Source organism: Lytechinus pictus, chromosome 11, assembly GCF_037042905.1.
Source record: "Lytechinus pictus isolate F3 Inbred chromosome 11, Lp3.0, whole genome shotgun sequence".
Taxonomy (NCBI): domain Eukaryota; kingdom Metazoa; phylum Echinodermata; class Echinoidea; order Temnopleuroida; family Toxopneustidae; genus Lytechinus; species Lytechinus pictus.
Window position 1 is genome coordinate 34,404,690 of NC_087255.1, and position 26,293 is coordinate 34,430,982.

A 26,293-nucleotide genomic window follows, 5' to 3' on the forward strand; every position below is an offset into this window, starting at 1 on the left:
CCAATAAATTTCCATCTTCTCCTCATTATTATTGTAGTGCTCAGTTTCTCCATTTTTGTCTTGTCTAAGCTCTTCATTGCTTATGTGTTCCCATGTGTTCATGCCATTTTATCTTAATTATTCTTCTTAAACACTTCGTCTGGAAAGTATCGAGTTTCCTTTCGTCCCCTTTTGTCATTTTCCATGTTTCAGATCCATTTAATAACAAACAAACAAAAAATTATTGAATATGTATCGTATTCATGGCTAACTGCAAACAGTCCGGCAGGAGTCCCTTTTCGCGATCAGGCCAAAACGTTTATTAAAAAATTATAAATATTTGATAAATATTTTCTCCCATCTCACACTTTACTTACACTGTATCATACATTAATATTACCATACATTAATTATGGCATTTTGGCATGGGGTTGTGCGATCCAAACACAATTACAAAGAATACTGTTGCTGCAGAAGAAGGCTCTTAGAATAATTTTTCAAACCCAATTCAGATCACACACAAATATACTATTCTTCCAAAATAATATTCTTAAAGTGAGTGATTTATATCTTTTCCAACTCGCCCAATTTATGTATAAACTAAACAAAGATGATCTCCCAACAATTTTTTCAAATATGTTCTGTAAAAACTCCTCTATACACGATTACCCAACGAGACAACGTAATTGTTATCACCTACCCCCTACCCGTACTATATTAGCGAAAAACTCTTTTATCTTTTTTGGACCTGTGTATTGGAATTCCCTGCCCAACGACTTTAAAGAATCTACAAGCCTTAATATTTTTAAACGCAAACTTAAAAAGATGCTCATTTGTCAATACTCCACACCAACAAGTCAAGCTAACACATAACCTAAACTAAAACTACATAATAACTTAACCTTTAACTGCCAATAAATTTGTCAAACTTTACTTATAAAAAAAAACAACAACACTACAACATGATACAATACATTACGACCTGTGCACCTGCCATATGTTCCTCCTTTCATTTGCACTTTTTATTTGCACCTCCCTTATCTCCCTCTTTCTTTCCTTTGCCACTTTTCCCTCCCTATTATGATTTTGTAAGTACTTTTTTTTTGTGTTACCACTGTAATTATTATTATTTGAATTACTTTCTCTTATTTTTGTTGTCGCTTATTCGTTTTATTTTGATATTTGTGGATTACTTGTTTTAAGTCTGTCTTCTGTGTCCGTCTCGATTTTTGTATAGAGTTGTATATATAGTTTGTTTATAATTAGTATTGAAACTAAGTTTAGGGGCTTGCCTTCTCTACAAGCTTTTGCTTTTCTTGGCAAGTCCCTCCGTTCATTTCTTGTTTCTTTTCATTGATAATATTACTGAAACAAATTGTAGATTTGTTTAATTTATATTCAACATTTGTTACGAAATTTCATTGATTTGTCTGTATTATCGATTATATTGAATATGTATTGTTTCTTTGATTATATTTTGAAAAAAATTGTTGAACGGAAATAAAATCTAAATCTAAATCTAAATCTAGTTACATGCATGCGCATCTTGTTCAGGATCACAAATTACCACGAGTGCTCAATTTTTCAGGATAAAATTTCCGAAAATTTTAGCACGCGCTTGGCGCTCGCCCTATTGAAATAGATTATTTTATATTTATATGTTGTTTTCTAAGAATAAAGCTAAGAAATTACTGTTAGGACTACCCTCAAAGAGACAAACAAAAATTAACTTTGAGTGTTCGATCGGGAACCCCCCCCCCCTTATTGGCGTGGGTTAGATCCACCCGACGCCAATCTTTCTTATGTTAATACATGATGTTATAATTATTTCATACTTTCGTACATCTGTGTACGATATGTCTCCCTTATAATAAAAAAAAGTTGCAAAAATAAAATCTAATGCATTAATTCAGGTATCAATCCATTTAAAAAACATATTTTTGGAGGAAAAAAATTGAATAAACATATATAACAAAATGGAAAATAACAGGTGGACAGGTGGAGATATGGCATCATCAGTTTGCTCATTGAACTGTTTTATTCATGAAGACATGCAAAGAACAGTGTTACCAAAATAATGCAAATCTTTAAAATGTCGCCTATTTGTATTCGATGTTCGATTTGATGAAATTTTCAGTGTTTTTCGTGTGAATTTCAATCTGTTAAAAATCATTTTATTTTCAGGCTGGAGAACCCCTATAATAGTGGAATATGTTTGTCTTTCAACTTGTAACACACCCCGTAACAGACTCTTTAAAGGGGAATTGGAATTTCACCTTTTTTGTAAATATCAGAGAAAAAAAATTATTCAAAAAAATTGTGGAACGTTGAGGAAAATCCATCAAAGTTTTTAAATAATTATTAGATTTTTTTTATTTGTGACGTCGTATGCAAGCAGCTTCCCCGTATATATCAATCAAATGTCACTTTACTTATACAATTCAAAATTGTTTTTATTTTACCTTCAGTATATTATATCAACAGAAAAATTATTTCATATCAGCTCCTGAAACAAACAATTTTTTAGTATTCATGAACCCACGGGCGGATCCAGGGGGGGGGGCAGCCGGCAGTGCCCCCCTTTCGAAAAATCCTGGATCCGCCCCTGCATGAACCATAAAAAAAATTCTGCATGATCTATTTTGCATCACATAGGGGGCAGCTGCTCGTATATGACGTCACCAATAAAACAAATCTGATAACTTTCTTAATCTCAGTGACGGATTTTATATCTAGGGTCAAATATATCGAATTGCCCCCCCCCCATATAATTTTGATAAAATGAAAAATTTATTTGCAATGCATATTTTTAAAAGCATTGGAAAGCACTATCTAACTTGGCATTAAAAAATAATATCAAATATACAAAATAGGCTTGCAATTTGTTTTTAAAGTTGTTATTTTCATCTGTTCTTACAAAATTAATGACATAGAAGGCTAATATTTCCAATAGGATTGGGTTTTGTATTCACATTTTAATACTAAAAAACACGGGGGGGGGGGTTCGCCGAAGTTACGTGAGGGCTAAGCTCTAAAGGTCTCTGATTTCTCAATTATTTTATATTTTAGATAAGGCTTTATGATTATATTTAGGGAAAAAATTCCTAGTTCTGTTATTTGCATTTATTCCTATATAGTGAAAGATTTATTTAGAATTGAACTTTATTTTTCAATATTTTTTTATAAATATAAATGTATATCTATATCTAAAAAAGTGGGTAAATAAAAATCTGATTTTTGTTTAAAGGGGAAGTTCGCCCTGAAAATATTATTTAAAAAATATTGGTGAAGGTTTGAGGAAAATCCATAAAAGATTAGGAAAGTTATGAATTTTTTTTTTATTAGTTTTTGGATGTGTGACGTCATAAACGAGCATAACATAAAATTAATCTATTTCAGTTTTTAATGGTTCGTGATGACTTGTTGCTTTCTTTCAAGTTAGGAACAGGTGTAAAATAATTTTTGTTGATATACTGAAGGTGCAGAAAAACCTTCTCCAATATTCTGAGAAAAGGACATTTCATTGATTTTTTCACCATACGAGAAAGCTGCTCGCATATGACGTCACAAATCAAATAATCAAAATTATAATAACTTTTTTATTCTTTAATGGATTTTCTCAAACCTTCGGCAATATTTCATTTTTGTTTTTTCTACTATTTTTGCAATAAACTTTTTGTCAGGGTGAACTTCAATCCCCTTTAAACCCCAAATTTGTGAAACTCCTAAACCATTGTGAATCCTTGTAATAATAAACAAAATAAATAATAGTATTTTTAACAGTATTATTTATCATTTATTTATTATTCCTTGTAATAAAGTAATCCCGAAAATAATAAACCAATTCGGCTCACTAATGGATGGATCGACACCCAATGTGACTCGAATTGGGGGTAACTACTAATTTAAAGAGTAACTTACTTAGAGACCGGTGCATGAGAAACACCGGGAGATCCGACAGACCAGGGCCGGGGGCGGAGCCGGGATATGGGCTTGGGGGCTAGGAGAAAGTAAATTAGGGGAACTGAGCTAGGTTAATTGTTCATGCAATGACAAAATTATCATGGCCTATAGAGAACTTAAACGTAAAGAGGAAAGCTTGGATCATATAGGGAAAGGCGGGGTAAGTTGAGCCAATAATGAAAGAGTCAGACATTGTGGCGGTGTCATTACCCATTTGCATTACCCCTAACTCCACTACATTGTTTTTAACGTTAAAAATATATAAATTTTTCAGAGGGAAAAATACAAATTTCAGTCAAAAAAGTAAAAAGAAAAAAAAGGTGTGAAATAGATAATCGCTTTTTACCCACACGCATCTTTGAATATAATAAGGGCGTATCTGAGAACCAAAAAGAATGTTAGTATTTATTGAGAATGAGCAAGTGAAAAGACTTTAATTAAAGGACAAGTCCACACACTAAGAAATACGGTTCAATTTTACACCCCTATGTGCACAGGCTTGTCCCTATACGAGTACCCCTAGGGGTGCACACATACACCCCAAATAGGGGATTTCCGGTCCATTCAATTTCTGTATCGATTTTTAGTTACATGTACTTTAGTTGGGACTCGAACTTACCTCTTTTTATCTTTAGTCAAGATTCTTCCCGCTATGCCAGCGAGAAGCGCTGAGACTGGGGTTGAGCAACCGCGTAGCCAGGATTTCATTTTGGAGGGGGCGGTAAATGCACGCGAAGCGTGCCAACGCTTACAGAGCGCGCGAAGCGCGCTCCCTAGGGGGTGGGTGCAGGGAGGGGGAGTTTCCCCCTCCCGCGCGAAGCGCGAAGCTTTTGGTGTTTCATAAATTGAAATGAAAAGGAGTCGTCTCTCTTGTCTCTAGTATCTATATCAGCTCCAATTCAGTTGACTATATTGTGATTTTGAACCTGGTTTTCATGAACCTTGTTTTAAAAAAAGATTGTGAACGCACAAAAAAGGAATACAATGGAGGAAATTAAAATGATAATAACCCCGCGCGAAGTGCGGAAGCTAAAGCGTTTTATCAATTTTTTGCCATGAAAAGGGTCCCGAGAAAAGGATATTCTCAAACATATATTGAATACTTCCCTTGGAAAGATTAGATTTGATTACAAACAATTTAGCGACAGTGCATATCTTTAACTCGCAAAACAGAGGAGAAGAAGTGTACATGCCAATAGGAAGATATTCCTCCCCGCGCAGAGCAACGAAACCCTGAAATTTCAAAGGGCGGATGTTTCATCAAAATAATGCAGATATCTCCAATACCCCATCGGCTCAATTCAATTAATTTTCTAAGATTATTGAACTTCATTAAAAGGAAAATAGTGCGCAAAAAGTTGAAACTTCTGTGATTTATTGAAATTATATAAAAAGGATGCCTAATTTCTTTGACTTATCCTGAAGCGCTTCATTTTGAATTATAAAGAAACTTAAGAGTCATTCAAAATTTCAAACTGAGGGCGAAAAACAGGACAGGAGATGAATGTACAGGGAAATGACATGAAGTTGAATAGAATTTGATAAAAAATATTGTACTTTTTTATTTAATACCCTTATACGATACGAATTTTATACCTTCCTCTTTTTGGATTAGGAACCTGTTTGCCCCAAAAATTACGGTTGTTTAGTAATGAGCTGAAAAGCGGGAGAAGTTGACTTTATGGAGGTGACGGCAGAAATTGATAGAAAGATTTTACCCGCCCGGAGCCGACCCGACCAGAAGTTGCGCGATCAATTAAAAAAAAAGATAACTTTATATACTTCGGCCTAACCTTACTCTAATTCCATGCCCTAATGTATACATTTGAACTTTTACTGGCAATAAACACATATAGCTGAGGTAGAAAAACAGGGTTAGAGAAAGGGTGGGGGAAACAATGGAGATCTTCAATATTTTCATTTAACCGCGCGCAGCGCGGAAGCAAAATTCATAATCATAAATTTAGAGCAAGAGTGAAGGAGTTTCTCTTTTGAGAAAACAAAAAGAATAAAAAGAAAAAAAAAAAAAAAGCTACCTTTCTTCCCTTTCCTCCCTTCCCTTTTCCTTTTCTCCTCTCTTTTTTCCCTTCTTTTTTTTCTTTTTGGGGACGTTTTGGGGGGGGGGGGGGCGACCGCCCCCACCGCCCCCCCTGGCTACGCGCCCGGTTGAGGTCCCTATATCGATATGATCTGATTCTTTTTTGACTTGTGCTGATAGTTGTGATTCAAGTAGATTTATTTACTGTTTCTCCAAATGTATACGTAATCAAAAGTGTTTTTGAAACAGTTATCACATAAATATTAAATAATTAACAAATTATTTCACTTTGGTTAAGTGTGGCGTTAGTGCATTGTTATTTCGGGTAATCTTCGATCACAAATCAACTTTACCATACGTATATCAGCGAGACTGATACCGTGTTTACACTTAATCGGCAATTGGTTCTGAACCAAATGCCGATGCAGAATCGGCATTTGGATTGCGTTTACACGTTGTTACAGCTCGCGGTTCAGAACCGCGAGCCGATGCAAAAACCTGAAATGATACGCATACCTACAATCCCCCTACAATATACGTCATAATAAAGACAACGCTGGATCAGTGCGCTTACAATTACGTCACAATGGTAAAGTAATTGAAATGCGCACAAATTGCCGGTGCAGAATCGGAATTTTGTTTACACGTAGTAAAAAAGCCGATTCTGCATCGGCTCGCGGTTCAGAACCTATTACTTTGGTGGTGCAAATTGCCGGTTCTGAACCGCGAGCCGATTCAAGTTGCTCGCGTTTACACGCTATGAAAAAGCCGATGCTGAATCGGCTCGCGGTTCAGAACCGCGAGCCGATTCAAATGCCGATTAAGTGTAAACACGGTATGAGTGGGGTGCGCGCAAAGGTGTATATGTGTACAATAACAGACACGTACTCTCGCATAAGAGCTAACTTGCACCTCGATGGTATTATAAGCAGGGGACGCGGAACGGTTTTCAAAGTGGGGGGCTGAGCCAAAAGTGGGGGGGGGGGGCTGACCATGCTAAAAATCACAATCATATGGTCATTTTTACGTTTTTGTATACACGGTTTTGGAAAAAAGTGGGGGGGGGGGGGGCTGAAGCCCCCCAGCCCCCCCCCCCCCGGTTCCGCGGCCCCTGTTAAGCCGTACGCACGTGTCGTACACCCCATTTGCACCGGGATTTCTTGGTGCACCTCATCAAAAATTTTATTTGAATATTTAAAAGAGAAAAATACAACACTGAAAATTTCATCAAAATCGGATGTACTTACGAAAGTTATGACATTTCAAAGTTTCTCTTAATTTCACAAAACAGTTTATGCACATGCATGCTTGTCGGTATATGCAAATGGAGACTGATGACGTCATCCACTCACTATTTCTCTTGTATCTTATTATATGAAATACGAATACTCTAATTTTCTCCTCATGCGAAACAACAAATTATCCTCCCTGAACATGTGGAATTCTATATGGTTCAGCTGTTGGTCCTTGTCAAATATGTATATAAAAAAAAGAAATATTGATTCAAACAATAAAAATTAAAGCAAAATAAGTAATGAGGGACATCATCGACTGTCTCATTTGCATGTCGCTGCATTATTTTGCGAAAAATAAGCGAAAATAAAAAATGCCATAATTTTACATCCAATTTGATGTGATTTTCAGCGTTCTACTAGTTTATTCAAAACAACATTTTTGGGGGTGGACTTGTCGACCTTTAAATAAAAAATTGTCATGCTGGTTCTTGTCCGGCCATACCTTTTGTACATAGTTTTTGTGGCTCAACTTACCCCATAAGGTGGCCCAACTTATCCCGTGTGCCCCACTCGGTGGGGCAAGTTGAGTTATTGTCCTACGTGACAGTGACTTTCATGCAGTGTGGGGGTATGTTAGGCCGGTTATAGGCCTATATAGGTAAAACATGTTTCCCAAGAAATATATTTTAAGGCAAGGTTCTTCAAGATTATTAACCATATCAGTTCTAACTGCAAACGGCGAAAAAATGGCTCATCTTACCCCACCTTCCCCTACAGATATGGGGAGATAATTTGCGTTTTATCATAGTATGCTACCGTACCCCCCCCTTTTTTTTTATTATGATTCCTATTTTGCCGGTGTGTAAAATTCGGCCAGTACAAAATAAGCTCATTTTATTTCGCCACTTTCCCAGCACTCGTTTTGTTTCCTCTGCATGCCTGTTTCATCCCCCGGGTTTCATCATCTCCAGTCTAATTAAAAATACATTTTTTTATTCATGAAATCGTCAAAAAGTCGATTTCTATTTCACTTGATCATGCAAACTATTTATATGCCTGAAAAAGCTCGGATCGAAGAGTAAACTACGTGGGCCAATAATTATTGAAGCATGAACCGAATGGGATGACTGAAGCCCTTTGGAATTTTGATCAAAAAGCAATATAGGCTTCGATCCAATTAAAAAAGTAATATTTTCATATTTAAGTTTTTAGTGAAATAAAAAGTTATATTCCTCAAGCTCAACTAGGGTCTATCCCTTATACCCGTCACACATGATTGTAGGTTCATAACATACCCGGATAAATATATATATTTTTTTTAAATATTATTCATCTTCAGCATTCACCTTTAATAATCAATCCTTCTATCAACCACAGTGCACAGAGATCAGTGCTATCAACTGGCGATTTGTGCAAGGTCGAGTTGTAAAGTACCACGGCGCACGTAAAATACACGAAAGTGGTTGACGAGGAGGCAAGCTGACTGATCCGAAGATTTGCGAGAACGTTTAAAATGTATTAAATGCATTATAATTTCATTTTGAACTTGTTATGTGCCCATCTCAATAATGTCTGATTTATTCAAATCGGCGTTTGGATTGCTTGGCAGTCAGAGCGATAGAGGAAGTGATTTTGTTGGTCAGCAGGTCGAACTCGGCGACACCAAGCTGCGAGTGAGGAGAGTTATCGCCGAAGGTAAAGGGGTGTGTGTGTGATTGGCATTGCCTCGCAGTGCATGCAGTGCAGTGTATACATGCTATTGCTAGCAGTGCCAGTGGTGGTGTGATGATTGATGGACAATGTCCATGAAAAAAAATGTGATCTGAATTAATTTTCAACTCATATTTGGAATGTTAGGAAAGAGAAAATTCAGGAGCTTCTTTTTATGCTAAGGACAAATTAGGATCATAAAGAAATGAGGATTAGATCTAAGAATCAGATTAAGAAAGACATTGCAAAGACGTGCAAACCCTTTGGCTTTGCGTGTTTTGAGATAGACTAAAAAAAAAAAAAAAAAGCTTCGGTCTCTGTGATATTGGTTGTTCCGCTGAACTCCGTTGGCTCCACTCACCAATTACAGAGACCGAAGTTCTAACTCAATCTGTGCAAACTCAATTGCCATATGTTTATGTATTATGTTCGAATAAACCAGGGAAGTGGAAGTTGTGCGACAGCCGAAGTAAGTCACTGCTTTTTCCTTTTAAGTTTATTTTTTTTCCTGTATTGGTGCATTTCAGGCCAAAACAGAATAATAACCTTCATTTTGGTCCAGTTCTCTTTATATATTTTCATGAAATAAAGACAAACATCAATGAATGTTGGGGGGGGGGAAGGATTTTGCATTTTTAACCCCCTAATGGTGGCTGCACGATGGCGAGCCGTCTGTGTACGAGGAGAAATTTGAAAACAATTAAGATTGAGTAGAAGAATTAACGTCGCTTTCACACTACGTTTGTTACATCGTGAGACAACTGGTTAATTCTTCTACTCAATCCTTCACCACGATGAACCTCTTCCACATCAACAATTAAGATGTTAAAAAACTTGTTGAAACAGACGGCTGCCAGCTGTCTAGTTTTGAGATTGCTATTTCCCCATTTACTGTGGGAAAATTGAATTTCTCTGTTCGGCACAATTTGTTTCACTTTGTTGCAATTTTACACTGATTTAATTTTCAAATTGAAAATAAAATCATACCATCAGAAAGAGTGTCAAATTTACTATCTGACACTCTGCAGACAAGTTTTTGGCACAAAGAAAAAAAATAACAGCTTTCAGAAGCTAAAATTTGGATTTGTATGTGTCCCATTTTTTAACTACATGTACTGTACACAGGCTATGGCAGGAAAAAATTGAAAAATGTCTGATTTCATTCTTCATTTTTGAAGCCATTATTTTGAATTTTTCATGAAATATTATGCTTTCTGTTATTCTGATGATTATTTCTCTTCAAATCCACAAATCACATTCAATATTTTTTTTTAGATAATAAGCAAATGTTTTTTTTTTCTCCAGACACCCTACTTGTAGATTTATTGTATTATTCATTCATCCATTTTTGAAATTTTATCTGGCTCTGCAATCATTCTTAGAAACAAATCATTAAATTGCCCAATGGCAACTTTGGTTATTTACTAGCAATGGAAAAAATAGGGAATGAACATGAATCTTAAAAAGTCATGATTAGAGAGAATGATAAAGAGCCCCTCTTCCCTGTGAGTGCTCAGCTCATAACATGTGCAAAGGGAATATGAGTAAATTGCTCATGAACTTAAAGGGGAATCCAACCCAAATAAAAACTTGTTTTTATAAGGAAAATCAGACAAGTTGATAGGTGAAAGTTTGAACAATATTGGACAAACAACAAGAAAGTTATGAATTTTTTAAAGTTGTAAATATTGGTAATCACTATACCCATGGAGACTTCAAATTGGCCGCATATGGGGTGTCATAGTGATGTAAGGCAAGGACTACTCTTCCATGTTCTCCAATACATATTATGGCTAAAATGTAATTTTTCCCAAAAGTTTTATTTCAAATTATATTTTTCTTTCATGAGGACATAAAACAATATACTACCAGGGTTATATTTAAATTACTGCCCCAGGGGAATGGGTACTCAAGAGAAAACCACAAATCCCTGATAATAAAGTACATGGCCTATGAGAAAGTTGTCCTTGCCCCTTGTCATAATCTACTTACCCAGTTGCCAATTTGAAATCTACATTGTATTAGTGATCTCAATTTCAAAGCAGCTATAACTTATTGCTTGTCCGATTTCTTTCAAACTTTCACCATTCCGTTTAATTTATTTTTCTCCTTCCCAACACAACATTTAATGGCCAAGGCTGGATTCCCCTTTAACTTTCAGCAGTAATTGATACGAAGAAGCGACCGGGAGTACAGGATCGCGCTTTCATCCAGTACCAGATGATGATGAAGATGATGATGATGGTGATGATGATGATGATGAAGATGGCGATGAAGATGGTGATGGTGATTGTGATGATGATGAAGATGATGATGATAGTGATGGTGATTGTGATAATGATGATGATGATGGTGAATTGGTGATGGTTAAATGGTAAACTAATGATGATGATAATGACGATGATAATGAAGATGATGATGACGATGATGATGATGACGATGATAATGATGATGGTGATGATGATGATGAAGAATTAATGATGTCACTAATTGTCACCAATTGCAATGTAACCAAGTGAAAGTAAATTGAACAGTTACTTAAATCAATCCTGATGATGTAGTTAGCCATTCAATTGTACATGATTATAAAATCATAGACAATAAGAAATGGGATAAACTTTAATAAGCAAAAGCATTCGAAAATTATTAAAGGGGAAGTTGGTTTTGATGCAGAAAAATTACCGGTATAGACAACATTTGTGAATCTTTGATGAAAATCCACCAAAGAATAACGTAGTTTTAAAAGTTGTGATTTCTTGAAGGCAGATGAGCAGCTCCTCAATGTGTTGTGTGATATAACATTATTCTCTCATAGAATTTGAGATGACTGAGTTTGTGTGTTTAATACATCATAAGACACATCATTTCATACCTTTCTATGAGAAAAATATTTCTATTGTTTCTTCAAAACAAATTTCATAATATAATGTAAGACAGGCTCTTCTTTGTATTTGATGGTGATTAAAGTTAATTTCACAATAATCTTTTGAATTACCGGTACATGTATCTTATTATTTTCTTTTCATTTTTAATAAATTCTATTTTATTTTTCTATCTTATGTAACAGGAGGGTTTGCATTTGTCTTTGTTGCTCAAGAAAACAATACTGGAAAGGAATTTGCTCTTAAGGTAAGAAATGATTAATTTACATGTAAAAATACACTGTCACTTTACCTATAACTAGGTTCACGGTTTAATAAGCAGCTGCTTAAACATGTACAGTATGTACATGTATCCCTCTGATACACTCCAGAACTCACATGTGTGTTTTTGCCAAATCAAAGATGTGTCTGTCCATTCCTTCTAACAAATGGTTGTGGTTAAGATGTACATGTAGCTAATCTCATTTATTAGCTAGCCCCATTATAGTATAAAGTACATGTATTTTAATTTTGGATTTATAAGGCAAATTATACCAAATAGTTAACCATGTGATAATGAGCGCAAGTGGTAATTAGACATTCTAGTGGTGGGATAAGTGCCATTTGGAGAGAGATAGAGAGACAGACAGAGGAGGAAAGAAGAGGAGGGTCATGGATGGGAGAAGATGTGGATGGGAGTTACATTTCAAACAAGAAGGCTACATGTAGGGGTTTCACACTAATATAACTTGCTTCATCTGTTTCATTTCCTTTTCTTTTCAGAGACTTTTGGCTAATGATGAGGAAAAATCCAAAGAGATTCTCCAGGAAATTGCCATTCTTGTATCTTTTGATTCTCTTCAACACCTTTTAAAGTCTCTGATCATTGAATAAATAGTGATAAAAAAAATACATACATGTAGTGTCTGTAGTTAGTATTGTAGGTCAAAATACATTGCTGACCATGTGACTTCATAAACAAATATGATAAAGTTTTGAACGCAAAATAGGCAGCCAAATGAGTTTTTTTTTAAATAAAAAATAGATCCATATATATCTTGTAAAAAATTATCAACCACCGAAATCAACTTAAACATAACTATTTGCAAGGCTCCACATTAACTTTTTTTGGTGGTGGCCCGTTTGGGCCACCAAAATCTTCAAATAATTTTTTTTAGTGGCCCGATATTAAAGTTTGGTGGCCCGAAAAAATAAAGAAAAACATTAAAAATGAATAAATGGGTATAAATGGTTTAACCACTGTAAAAAAAAGAAAATTCCTTCCCTAAATTTGCCAAAATGTTGGAAAAATTCACATTTCATATTAATGAAATGCCTTCCCAAAGTATTTACTTTCTCAAGAGTTGTTTAAGAAATCATTTATAAACAAGAAAGAAAGTAACTGTCTGTTTATTTTTGGCTAGAAAAGACCGGAAAAGACACAGCTTCGAAAGAAACCAAGTAACAACATATACAAATGCACATGTGGGACTGTGATGTACTCGCCTATGTGTTTTTATGTGTATTATTTTCATTTGGAAAACGGTCTTTTTGAGTCAAAAGAGAGGTCATGATTCCTCTTTTTAATGCTTGCAAATAATCAGGATACACCAGATTTTAGCAAAAAAGTCTGTAGAAGGGCATTTCATTGGTGTAAAATGTGACTTTGACTTGGATTTTCACAGTTCTGTGGAAGATTTCTTAGCAGCAACATTTCGTATTGCAGCTCCCTGAGTCTGAATAGGATGCTAACGCACAGCTGCTTCAAGCATGCAAAGCTCATGCAAGCTCATAAAAGCTACTTAATGCTATAGCGGTAGGCCAACTTTGTGTGTAGATCAACAAAAAGGGCGCATGACGAACTGGCTTGCAATTTGAATTGTAGAAAGTTGATAAATGCGTGCAAAATGGGGAGAAAAATTGCGCTATTCTGAAAATTATTGGTTGCCCGATTCGGGCCACCAAAACTTAATATTTTTTCATTAATGGTTGCCCGAGGTGAATTTCTGGTGGCCCCGGGCCACCGCTAATGTCGAGCCTTGCTATTTGGATAAATGTAGAAGAATTTCAGGCAAGGATTCAGAGATATATAGAAGAAAATTAGTTTGAAGCTTAACATTTTTAATGTCACCGAAATTACCTTTGCTTACTGTAAAAGATCTTGAGAAGTTAAGAAAAATGGGCTTAATAAAATTTGTTCCTAAATTATCTTGCAATACACAATGTCATATTTTGACAATTAATAAAATAATAGAGTACTAACATTCATTCTTTCTGATTTTCTTTCATTTGTTAAAAAACTCTTATGACTATTTGGCTGACTAGATAGAGTTGCACCTGAAAATTTGCATGTTTCGAATGTGGTGTTTCTAGTCAATCTCCCCTAATATTTTGCATTGTATTTTTAATTTTCTTACCCTTGCAAGAGAGGTACAAGTAATTGAATACCAGTAAAAAAAACCTGTGGCAATATGTTTCCTTAGCTCCCTTATATCACAGAAAAGGTTATCAGGTCACCCAAGCATCGTCCAGTTCTTCTCTGCTGCATCCATCGGGAAGGATGATACAGACCATGGTCAATCAGAATACCTTCTTCTGATGGAGCTGTGTCCTGGAGGACAGCTAGTGGATGTTATCAATCAGCGTTCCATGCCACTCAGCTGTGATGAGGTCCTGCAAGCATTCTACCAGGCATGCCGTGGTGTGCAGCACATGCATAAACAGACGCCTCCAGTCACACATAGGGATATCAAAGTGAGTGTGTGTCTGCTGTGATGTAGATAAGAATTTCAATGGCTTGGATTGTTGAATTGCTCAAAGCTTGTATGAAGCTCTGTTTTACTAAACTAGCTGTAGTTTTAATTTAATTTTATATGCATGTATACTCACCATCATTTATACATGTAGATTTTGTGACACTACCTTGATTTCAAGTGTAAGTTATTTTTCATTACTCCAATACCCAAGTCTTAGCAAGCATTAACTTTTGGCCTCAAAATTATCTTTTTACATTTATCATAAATAAAGTTGATGAAGGCTTTGTAATTGTTGTTGTTTTAAAACACTGCTCAGGACATTTCTAAAATTTCAAGGTTATAAAGTCTGTTATGAATTCATATGATATCAAATTGTATTTGCTCCAAGAATAACTTTAACAGCAATTTGTGGGTCAGAATACTAGCACTTTCCAGTTGTGATCTATCTATGTATATATTACAACAAGCTTGAAATCAAATTTTCCTAACTTAAATCATTTTACATCATCTTTTTGTTGAAGTTTAGTCTTTTAGGTCTCACAAAATTATTTCAAATGCCATTAGATCATGAATCTACAACAAAAACAGATGAATTCAATGTCAAAACTTTAATCTTATGGGCGAAAGTTACTAAGGTTATTAACTACCTTTGTCCAACGAGTTCCTATTTACGTAACTCTTTGTTTCAATGTTATCTTATCGTTATTTTATGATATCTAAGTCCTTTGGAAGCATCTAGAGATGTAAGTAAATTTTGTTATTATAATTATTTTGTTTTCATCCTTTCCAGCTTGAGAATTTTTTGATTGGTAGTAAGAAGACATTGAAGCTTTGTGATTTTGGTAGTGCTACCAGTAAATCCTACCATCCTGATTCATCATGGAGCTCACTCAAAAGAACCACATTAGAAGATGAGGTAAATCATTCATTGCATGATTTAAAGTTCGGTGTTGGTGTTTGTATTGGTGTTGGTATTGATGTTGGTATCGATGTTGGTATTGGTGTTGGTGGTGATGGTGTCGGTATTGGCGTTAGTATTGGTTTTGGTGCTGGTAATGGTATCTGTGTTGGAAGCACAATCTAGATTGCCTTCCCTAGCTCCAAAAATAACTTTTGAAATGACAAATATGGCCCAAATCCTTTTATCAACACTTAACATCTTGTCACATTCTTCCCATTATCAGCTTCATTACAATGGTGGGACCCTGTAACTAAGGCCCGAATTCACAAAGGTGGTACTGAAAACAGTAGAAGATTTCTGGTTTCTGTAACACAAAGCTTTATAGCAAGTGATCGTGAAGCTGTTTTTTTTAGATTGATCACAACTGATCACACAATAATGAATGCAATCAATTGTAGAAATCATCACAACAATCAAACACTAAGGCCTGAATTCACTAAGGTGGTTTTGAAACCCACGGTTGAGTCCATGGTTTATGCAGATTTCCTGTATAAATTATGCTTAATTTACCGGGTATGTGGAAAAATGTCCAGTGCCGATGCATGCTTTTGCCACAGTGCGCCAAATTGACGCCTGTTGGTTATCCACGCTATTTTATTCATGAGTCCACTGTTTTGAATAATGAGTCTACTCTCAACCATGGTAAAAGGCGTCAATTTGGTTTACTGTGACAAAAGCGCGCATCAGCATTGGATGCATTTTTACACACATGCCCGATTCGCGCTAAATTAAGGGTAATTTATACAGGAAATCTGCATAAACCATTGATTCAACCGTGGGTTTCAAAACCACCTTAGTGAATTCAGGCCTTAGTGTTTGATTGTTGTGATGATTTCTACAATTGATTGCATTCATTATTGTGTGATCAGTTGTGATCAATCTTAATAAAACAGCTTCACGATCACTTGCTATAAAGCTTTGTGTTACAGAAATCTTCTACTGTTTTCAGTTATTTTCCTGTTCATGGGCTGCCAGCCAATGCAATACTGAAACCAGAAAAATGAGTATTTTGCTTAGTTTTTTCTTCAATAAAATATCAAATTTGTTTATTTAATAGATGAATTTGACTAATCCTCAATTCAAGTCTTATATGTATGATGAAGTCTTATCTTGTAAAGACTCATTTCTGAGTCTTGATTGAGAGTTTCATATTTTGTTCAGACTCATCTTGAGCTGCCCAGAATTATAATGTAATGTTTTTCTTGTGATGCATGTAATGCAAATTATTTTATATGTATTAACTTTACAATACTTCTCAGAATTGTTTTGTCTAGACTTTGGTTTAGTCCAGTGAAATGCGCGATATTGAATCCGTTTTTCTCAAATTCAGTAACGAAGCAAATTATCCCAAGTGTTGAAATGAAGAACAGATTATGTTATGCATGAAGTAGTAATGATTTGTCTCCTTTTTTGACAGTTGGCTAGACACACTACACCAATGTACAGACCTCCTGAAATCTTGGACCTTTATCAGAACTTTCCAATTAGTCATGCCATGGATGTATGGGTGAGTAAATAATGAAAGTTATAATAATGATATTCTGCTTTTATGTAGCATTTATGTTACTTTATTACATCTCTAAGCACTTTACAGATATATTGTTACCCCAGTCATCGTATCCTGGTAATCCCTCATACAATATATGAATATTCTTCACTCCCTGGGGAGCATTCAACAGTATCAATTGCTAGGCATACTGCATGGGCTTATGCATCCTCCTGGGTAACCATTTAACACCAGGGGGCTGTTTCATAAAGCTGATCGTAAGATAAGAGCGACTTTAAGAACGACTGGTAATCCTTTCTTGTGATCCTTTCTTGTGGTAAATGATATTGACCTTTGAATGTTCATAGGTGATTATTTAGAGCGTAAGAAAGGTTTACCAGTCGTTCTTAAAGTTGCTCTTAACTTACGAACAGCTTTATGAAACACCCTCCTGGGCTGGGAAAGGGATTGATACCTTGTCAAAGGACACATGTATGTTCCTTCTATAATAAAGTTACCTTTCCCAAAGTCAGAGCTACTTTTTAAAATTTTTATCTAATGTGCATCAATTATACATGGTTATTACCATGGTTATTACTTCCGGGGCCAACTTTTCTAAATGTAAATGAAGTGAACCTCTGGATCAACCCCCCTTTTTTTCTTTCTTTTTTAAAAGTGAATTTCTTGACTCGATAAGTATATAGGAAGAAAAAAGTAATTTTCATTTTGAAGCCCAAAACATCAATTTGGCAAATTGCAGTGAGCCCCCCCACCTGTTATTTTGAAGTCAGATGGTCATATATTTGAATTTTGTTTTATTTTATTGACAGGCATTAGGATGTATGTTGTATACCATGTGCTATAGACAGCATCCCTTTGAAGACTCAGCAAAGCTTAGAATAATCAATGCAAACTATGCCATTCCAGAGGATGACCAAGAATACATGATTTTACATGATCTTATACGTGAGTACTCAATATTAGCCGCCTTCTCATCCATCTGAAATTAATGTGAAAGAATATGAATTTTTTACCATTTTGATTGCGATCTTCTCTTATTTAGATACGACTTTCCCTTTTTTTAATAAGAATTTTCTATATTTCTTGATAGTTTTGCTGCATAATCATATTGAAAATACTGTGTTTTTTTTCTTAGATTTGAGCAATATCATCCGATTTTCGAGTTCAATGAGTTGATATGTCTGATATCAGAGATCATATGAATGGTTTATAATTTATACTTATGCACCCCCGCCCCCCATCGACACACAAATGGATCTGTCAACATTTACAACACTTTTTATTATAGACTGTCACTGTTTCCAACTCTTATGTAATTTCATGTTCATTCGAATAAGTTGGTCAGTTTTGTAAGTAATTGGAATTATAGGATGTGGCCCAGATTTTACACATGAAGTGAAGTCTTTTTCTTTAATCCATGCATCATAAAAATTTACAGATAGTAATTACCTTCTTTTAGATGACGCAACTGGGTATTTGGGTTTGTGTGTTTTCGCACAGGTGCAATGTTACAAGTAGATCCACGCAGCAGACCTCCTGTGGAGGTTGTCATTGCTCAACTTCAGGAAATTGCAGCTGCTCGAGAGGTGACATTGAAAGGCCCTTTGAGATTACTTGAGACCAGTCCAGTCCAAACCACTGCCAGTCCTGCCAAGAAACAACCAGAAAAAGAAGGTAAACTTTACTCAGATATAACTCTCTCTCTGTGAATAGGGTTGAAACTTTTTTCAGTTTCTGGGTAGTTCGAATGGGTGAGCTATTAGGTTTTCCAAGCATCACAAACAGTCAAATGATTTATGTGAATTGTATGACATGTAACATAACATACCTTGTAACATACCTTGTTGTGGGCGTAAAGTTTTACCTAAAAAACTTGTTTGCCCCTCTCCTCCTTCCAATTTCTTGATTTCATGAAGTCATTATAGTGGAAGATAAACTGGTACAGGTTATATGGCGATGTGTGGTTTCAGCAGGTAACGTTATTAATGGGAACATGGGCAAGTAAAGGATTGGTCAGGGTTAAACTTTTCCTTTTTGAGGTTCCAAGATTTCTCTAAGTTTGATTTGAAAGAGTTTATGGAAGTACTCTTCACAACTTGATTTGGCAGGTTATTCCACTCTGATACTACTCGGTGTGAGAAAGAATTTTGTCTTTTTCGAGTATTTGCTCTGGGTTTCTCAATCTTATATATATGTCCTCTAGTTCTGGAGTCTTCATTGAATTTGAAGAATTTAGAAGTCTCTAGATCGTCAGTTCCTTGAGTTATTCGGAATACTTGGACAAGATCTGCTCTGTGACGTCGGTAAGATAATGAAGGTAACTTCAATTGGGCCAATCTTTCCGGGTAGCTCTTGACCTGTAAACTTGGAACTGCTTTTGTAGCTCTTCGTTGAACTCTCTCGAGTTTCTCCTGATCCTCCTTCAAGTATGGATGCCAAATCTGTGAACAATACTCCAAAGCAGGTCGAACTATGGACTTATAAAGTAGTTTGAAGCTCTTAGGTTCAAGGAATGAGAAAGATCTCTTGATGATCCCCATCTTCTTATTTCCTGCTTTTGCTATCTGATCTATGTGTTGAGAAAAACTTAGCTGATCGTCGAAAATGACACCTAAGTCCTTTTCACTGTGGCTGACTTCGATGGTCGGGCCATCCAAACTTAACTTATAGTCATAGTGCAGGTTCTTTCTGCCATAGTGAAGGACTTTACATTTTCCTGTATTGAAGGGAAGTTGCCATAAGATTGCCCAACTTTGAATCCTCAGTAAATCAGCTTGAAGGATTTCCCATTCTTGATCGTTGTTAACTTCAGCAAATAATTTGGTATCGTCAGCAAATAACTTGATAACACTTGCTTGAGAAGCTAGGACATCTGGTAAATCATTTATGAAAATCAGAAATAGCTCCGGACCGATAACACTCCCTTGGGGAATTCCACTACTGACTCTAACAGAATTTGAGAAAACTCCATTAACAACCACCCGTTGCTCTCTGTTCTTTAAGAAGGATCTGATCCAGTTCAAGACACTACCTCTGATTCCATATGAATGAAGCTTAAGCAGAAGTCTTTGATGGGGGACGCTATCAAATGCTTTTTTGTAGTCCAAATATATACAGTCAATTGATTTTCCTTTATCCAAATCCTTAGTCCATTCCTCAATAACTTCCAGAAGTTGAGTAGCACATGATTTGCCTTTTCTGAATCCATGTTGATGTGAGCTATACAGCTGGTTTGTAACCATGTGATTAATAATCTTTTCACGAATAATCTGCTCCATAACTTTGCCAATTGTACTTGTTAAACTCACTGGTCTATAATTGTTGGGATTACGTTTATCTCCTCTTTTGAATAATGGAGTTACATTCGCCATCTTCCATGCTACAGGAACAGAACCACTCCTCAAGGATTCATTGAAGAGATCGGCAAGAGGTTGGGCTAATTCATCTGCAAGTTCTTTCAATATCCGATTTGGAATCTCGTCCGGCCCTGGAGACTTAGTTTTGTCCAGCATCAATAATCTTTCCAAAACCATATCTCTTGTAATGACAATATCATTAAGTGTAGAGTCAAAGGGTCTATCAGGAAATGGAGGAAGATTACTGGTATCTTCTTGCGTAAATATTGATGCAAAAAAGTCATTTAACACCTCAGCTTTATCAAAGTCATCATCCACAGTTGTGCCGTCTGGCCGAGTCAACTCTCCAAGACAGGATTTGGATTTTGTCTTATTTTGTACATATTGCCAAAAACTTTTTGGATTTGTTTTGACCTCTGATGCAAGTTTATTTTCAAAGTTCTTTTTAGCCTGCTTGATAATACTTGTAGCTTTATTTCTGGCTTTATTGTAATCCAATCTATTAGAGATAGTTCTATTCTTCTGATAGCGATTCCATGCTTTGTGTTTCTCCTGAACTGCCTCACTTGCTTTCCTATCCAACCATGCAGACCTTCTACGTGATGGTTTGATCTTAGGAACAAAGAGATCTGTCACTTCTCTCAAGGCCTGTACTATCTGTGCACATCTGGTGTTTACATCAGAGTTAGATGGTACCGCAAAACTGTTGTTATCCTTTACATAACTCTTCATTTCCTCATAATTGCCACGAAAGTATGCATAACGAGGACCTGGTTTAATTCTAACTGGGTACATCTCGATTTCGAAAGAAAGTACAAGATGGTCACTTTTTCCAAGTGGAGAACTCAAATTCCAGTATTCAATTATCTCTTCATGATTTGTAATTAACAAGTCCAACAAATTAGCCCGCTGGCCATTTCTCTGTCTTGTAGGTTCGGATACCAATTGTGTCAGAAATAAATCATCAAGCAATTCCAAGAACTGATCAGAAAAGTTTCAGCGACTAGTTGTTGAATTTCCTTCCCAGTCTATGTTTGGCAAATTAAAGTCACCAACAATAATGACATGAGTATGGTTGTATCGAGAGACAACTTCTTGAAGCTGGTTGAGAAGATTTTGATTATTTTCATCAGAACTATTTGGGCTTCTGTAAATGCATCCGATTAAAATCTTATCCCTAGCAGTTTCCAGAAGACACCACACACTTTCTTCAAATTCACATGAGATTGGCAAAAGTTCTTGAACTTGTAAGTGTTTGAGAACATAAATAGCTACTCCCCTTTTGTGTTTGCTTGGTAAAAAAAGTCGGTAGCCCGGCAAATTAAATTCAAATAGCTCAGTATCCGTTAATGAGTTTTTTGGGAAAAATCTCAGTCAATGCAATAATATCAGGCTTCTCTAAGTCAATTCGTATTTCCAATTCTTCCCGTTTGTTAAGAAGTGAGTCTACATTACTATACATGCATCTAAGGTGTTCTGGTGCTACATGTACATCAAAATGATCAGAAGAAACTGAAGATGTGGTATTTTGATAGTCTTTTCGATGTGTTTTAGTTTTCTTCTCGAAAGGATCTCGATTCGGTTTGATTTTTATCAATTTCAGTGTTTTGTCTTTTTTTCACGAGTCTATCATTCTGTATCCTCCAGGTGGAGTCACCTGCCAACTGTCTTTTCTTCAGCTCCTTCACCAACTCTGCTCTTATTGACCGCTCCTTCTTCGTACGATCAGGCTGGATATACACATCCTCCATTGATGATTCGTTTTTCAGTTGAATAGCACGCTTACATATGCTATCCCTGATGGAACTACTGGGTAATTTTACTAATAGAGGACGTGGCTTAGAGTCTTGGCCAGGTTGACCACCTTTTCCAAGTCTTAAAGTCTTGAACTCACACTCGCAGTCAATTTTGAGAATATCAAATACTGAAGAAACTCTGGCGAGATCTTCATCTAATTTCTCCTGCCTATCATCAGTTTCTTTTTCAGGTATGCCATGGATAATAACATTGCACCTTCTTTTGTCTTTCTCCTTTTCCTCGTCAAGGCATTCATTAACAATCAATTTCACTGAATCAGAGATATCCTGTGGTTCATGGCCATAGATTTTCATGTCTTCTCGTAAGTTCTTTAATTCAACATCAATTTTTGTGTACTGAATCTCAACTTCTTTCCAGTGATCAGCCATCACTTCAAGTTTCGACAATCTATCTCTTGTGTCACTTAAAAATTTTTTGCATCTTTCTTCTACAATTTGGTCACATTTGATTGCTTCCATGGCTTTCTTTTCACATATCTTACAGAACCAATGTGCAGTTAAAACATTTCTAAAAAGTAAAAATTCATCCGGTGAGAGGGCGCAACATTTTGCACAAAACCATCCTTCGCATCTTTCACATTCTATACATGATTGGTTCTTGTCGAAGGGTTTTTTACATTGTGCACAAGAATCAATGACAACATCTTCAGTTTTTTCTACATCAGTGTCCTTACGTCGTGACTTAGGTTTTAAAGTTTTTGATGGTTTTGTTACTTTCGTATTTCCTTTAGGATCACTTTGGGCATCCATATTGCAATAATCATTCACTGTACATCTACTCCTGACTAAGTTCAACTTCAAGTTCACATGCAATAACGAGAGTATGGAATCGTATTCGTAAAAATCGTAGTGAACAGATGAATCGGTCACAGAACCACATTTTCAAATGTCTAAAATGTCATAAAAACACACCTCATTGACGAAATATTGCAAATAAGTCTTTAATAAATATAAACAGTAAAATCGGCAATATAAATAAACTCACGACACCGCTTATCACACAACAGATGAAGGAAAATAACTTCGTCGACGTCAGTTCAAGTAGTGCTCGCCGCCATATTTAGGTACCGGAAGAGTGCTGCACACGAAATCCAGGTCCTATGTACCGGGGCCGGCTGGCCGGGTACGCACGTAGATCCCCGTTCACAGCGGGACGCAGTTTCAAACGATGACCGACGAAGGAGAACAAATTTTCAATCCAAATCAATCCTCAATTTTCGGAAATCAAAAACGATCAAAGTTTTACTGGCTTGTAATATGACACCTAAGTCATCTATTTATTCAAATAGTATTAAAAATACGGATTTTAAAAGGATGAAAAATATATTAAAAACTTCCAAAATTAGAGCTGATAAAAATCACGTCCGCATCAACCACACAGCGCCCTATTATTATTCAAGCGCCCTATTATTATTCATGTACATGGCTAGTTGCAGAGAGGACCACTTTCAAACACAATTTAAAAAAATCAATGGAAGAACATTTAGAAAATCAGTATTCTCTATACAGCAGAATAATAAAATATGTTTTTAAAGCTTAATTGCTTGTTGAACACAATAGCAGCACTTGGAATGAAAGAAATAGCTCCAAAATTCAGCAGTCGCCCCATTGTGAAAAATACCTCCTCAAAATTAAAAATTCTTTCCTACCTTTGTTTTAGGGTATTCCAAGCTCTCTTCTATGAGAACACATGTCCATCTTAAACCGATGTCATTTTGTAATGTTCCCAGTTATTGTTATTTTAGCTCTCTCTCTCACTTTCATTCAGCTGTACCTGAATCTACCGACTCAGGAGGAAACTTTCTAGGGATGATGAAAGGAGCTGGAGGGAATCTTCTACGGAACCTCAAAGACACCTCCAATAGGGTTGCACAGACAGTAGCAAGGTACAGTATACAAATGGCAGGGGTCTAGTTCAGGCAAGCTTCAAGGCCAAATTTGCCGGTCTTGGCCTTGGGGCTGATGGACTTGTACAAAGTATTTGTGAGAACATTTTCTGCAGCAGCATCGTGACTCGAAACTCCCGGCCTTGACTACAATCCTGGCTAATGATGTTCCAATAAGAATGAATTTTGTAAGGAGAGGTTATTTGCCCTTAAAATCATTTAAATTTCATTGAGGCATAGTAGCTTGTTGACATGCTCTATGGATATTTTCTCAGCTCATATAATCAGGTTGAAAAAAAATATGTTAGAAATTTGAATTTTCATTTTGCTTGTATGTAAAGAATGATTTATATTTACCTATTCTAAATATTTATGCCCTGTCATCAGGAATTCTAGTTTACCAGCAACAGCCTGGTTTCTGATTCTGCAAATATTACACTCGATACTAGTAAGTGATTCCCAGGCCATCAAATTTAGCCTGTCTTCTTGCTGTAATACAAGAGTATCTACATGTAAAGATAGATAATCATGTGTTTTCATCAGGAATTTGACATCATTCAGATATTAATCCCCAGTGTAGGTAGAGCAATATTTATGACCAGCAGATGTTATGTAATACCACTGGAAATTGCCTTTAATGTAGTAACATAATTATCTCTTTATTCCCTGGCCTGACAGTTGCCTGAGGCTGAGCAGGCTTGGCCGAAGAATGTATGAGTGTTACGCAGGCCCCATCATTCATAACTCTATGGAAATTCATCGGTGTCATAATTTTTTTCTACAAAAATGTCCTTTGTAAACAAAGGGGAGCACACTGAATTGTCAAGAAAACAATGATTTTATGAATAAACATCATATCTAAAAAATCGTTTTGAACAAACATGCATTTTCGATGTTGACGTTGCTGGCTTTCCGTAGTTGTGATTAATTGGATCAATCGTTACTCTTTGTAAGACGGGGCCCAGGTTCACTTTCCTCAAGATGTCTCTGTTACAGGCATTTCCAGTGATTGTAACAAAAGTCTGGCGTCAGGGAATAATTATCAGCTCCCTCTGAAAGCTGACGCCTATCTGACTTTGAATAAAAATTCCAGTTTCACCACAATGTAATGATTTTTTTGTTGCTATCAAGAATTCCAAGGTCTATTTGTCCACCTTTCTCATGTAGTTACACCAAGTCAGAGCTGGATATATCATACATCACCAGTAGGATCATTGTTATGTCGTTTCCTGCCGAGGGCTTAGAGTCCACTTACAAGAATGGTATTGATGATGTCCGAAGCTTCCTAGATACCAGGCATGCTGGCCGTTACCATGTCTTCAATCTATCACAAAGGACGTATCGACCTATCAAGTTTGAAAATAGAGTAAGTGCGGAGAAAGCAACCCCACATGAATAACTTGATGCGTAAAAAAAAATTGAAAGGAATAGATATACATGTGTGTTGATCATTCCCTTTTTGAATATATTGCTTTTGGAATACATCGTTTTTTCCAAGTCCAGGGGCCAGTAACTCAAAGTTTGACAATGATCGTAGAACATTTTTTCTACGATTGATTGCATTGACTACAATGTACAATCAATTCTTAAATCAAGCGTACGATTAATCGCTAACCTTTGTGTTACGGTACCCAGATGAAAGCAAATTATATTTCTTATTTGATTGTCTGCATTGCTGAATGAATGATAACTTATATCAGGGGCATGTAATGTAAAGCTTAGTAATTATCATGGGGCAGATGTCTTTCATTCATCATACATAATAATCAATGCAATTGATCATAGAAATCAAATCCCTGATCAATGGCTAAGCTTTATGTTGTAGGCACAATTTCATTAATATATGAGTGTTTTTATTTCTTATTTTGGGGGAGAGGGCTGACCAATCAAATACACCAACCCTTTTCATTCTTAATGCAATTTTATATTATAGCCTTAGAGCAATAGAGCATTCAAAAAGAATTTTCTTCATTTTTATGTATGTCAAAATGCTTCCCAAATCATTCTGTACAAAAAGTTACGATTGATCCGATCAACCTCAAGTATATGGAAATCCATTAATGTCATAATTTGTTCTTTAGGAAATTTGCACAATGTTTAGAAAACAAAGAGAAGCACACTGAATTTTCAAGAAAACTATGAATGTATGAATATACATCATATCTAGAAAATATTTTAAACAAACATGTATGTTCGATGTTGGCGTTGCTGGCTTTGCATAGTT

At 35.9% G+C, this 26,293-nt stretch overlaps 1 protein-coding gene across 1 annotated transcript in view; it reads left to right on the forward strand.

Annotated features, from left to right (window-relative positions):
• Positions 1-8,340: 8,340 nt before the first annotated feature.
• The window catches only part of LOC129271246 (cyclin-G-associated kinase-like), a 33,903-nt gene continuing 15,950 nt past the window's right edge, over positions 8,341-26,293 (forward strand). The window contains exons 1-10 of the mRNA XM_064106410.1: positions 8,341-8,910; positions 11,993-12,054; positions 12,570-12,629; positions 14,286-14,540; positions 15,333-15,458; positions 16,921-17,010; positions 17,820-17,955; positions 18,511-18,684; positions 23,952-24,069; positions 25,237-25,435. Coding sequence (XP_063962480.1) covers positions 8,784-8,910; positions 11,993-12,054; positions 12,570-12,629; positions 14,286-14,540; positions 15,333-15,458; positions 16,921-17,010; positions 17,820-17,955; positions 18,511-18,684; positions 23,952-24,069; positions 25,237-25,435 — 1,347 coding nt within the window. The 5' untranslated portion in view covers positions 8,341-8,783. The remainder of the gene's footprint in view (positions 8,911-11,992; positions 12,055-12,569; positions 12,630-14,285; positions 14,541-15,332; positions 15,459-16,920; positions 17,011-17,819; positions 17,956-18,510; positions 18,685-23,951; positions 24,070-25,236; positions 25,436-26,293) is intronic.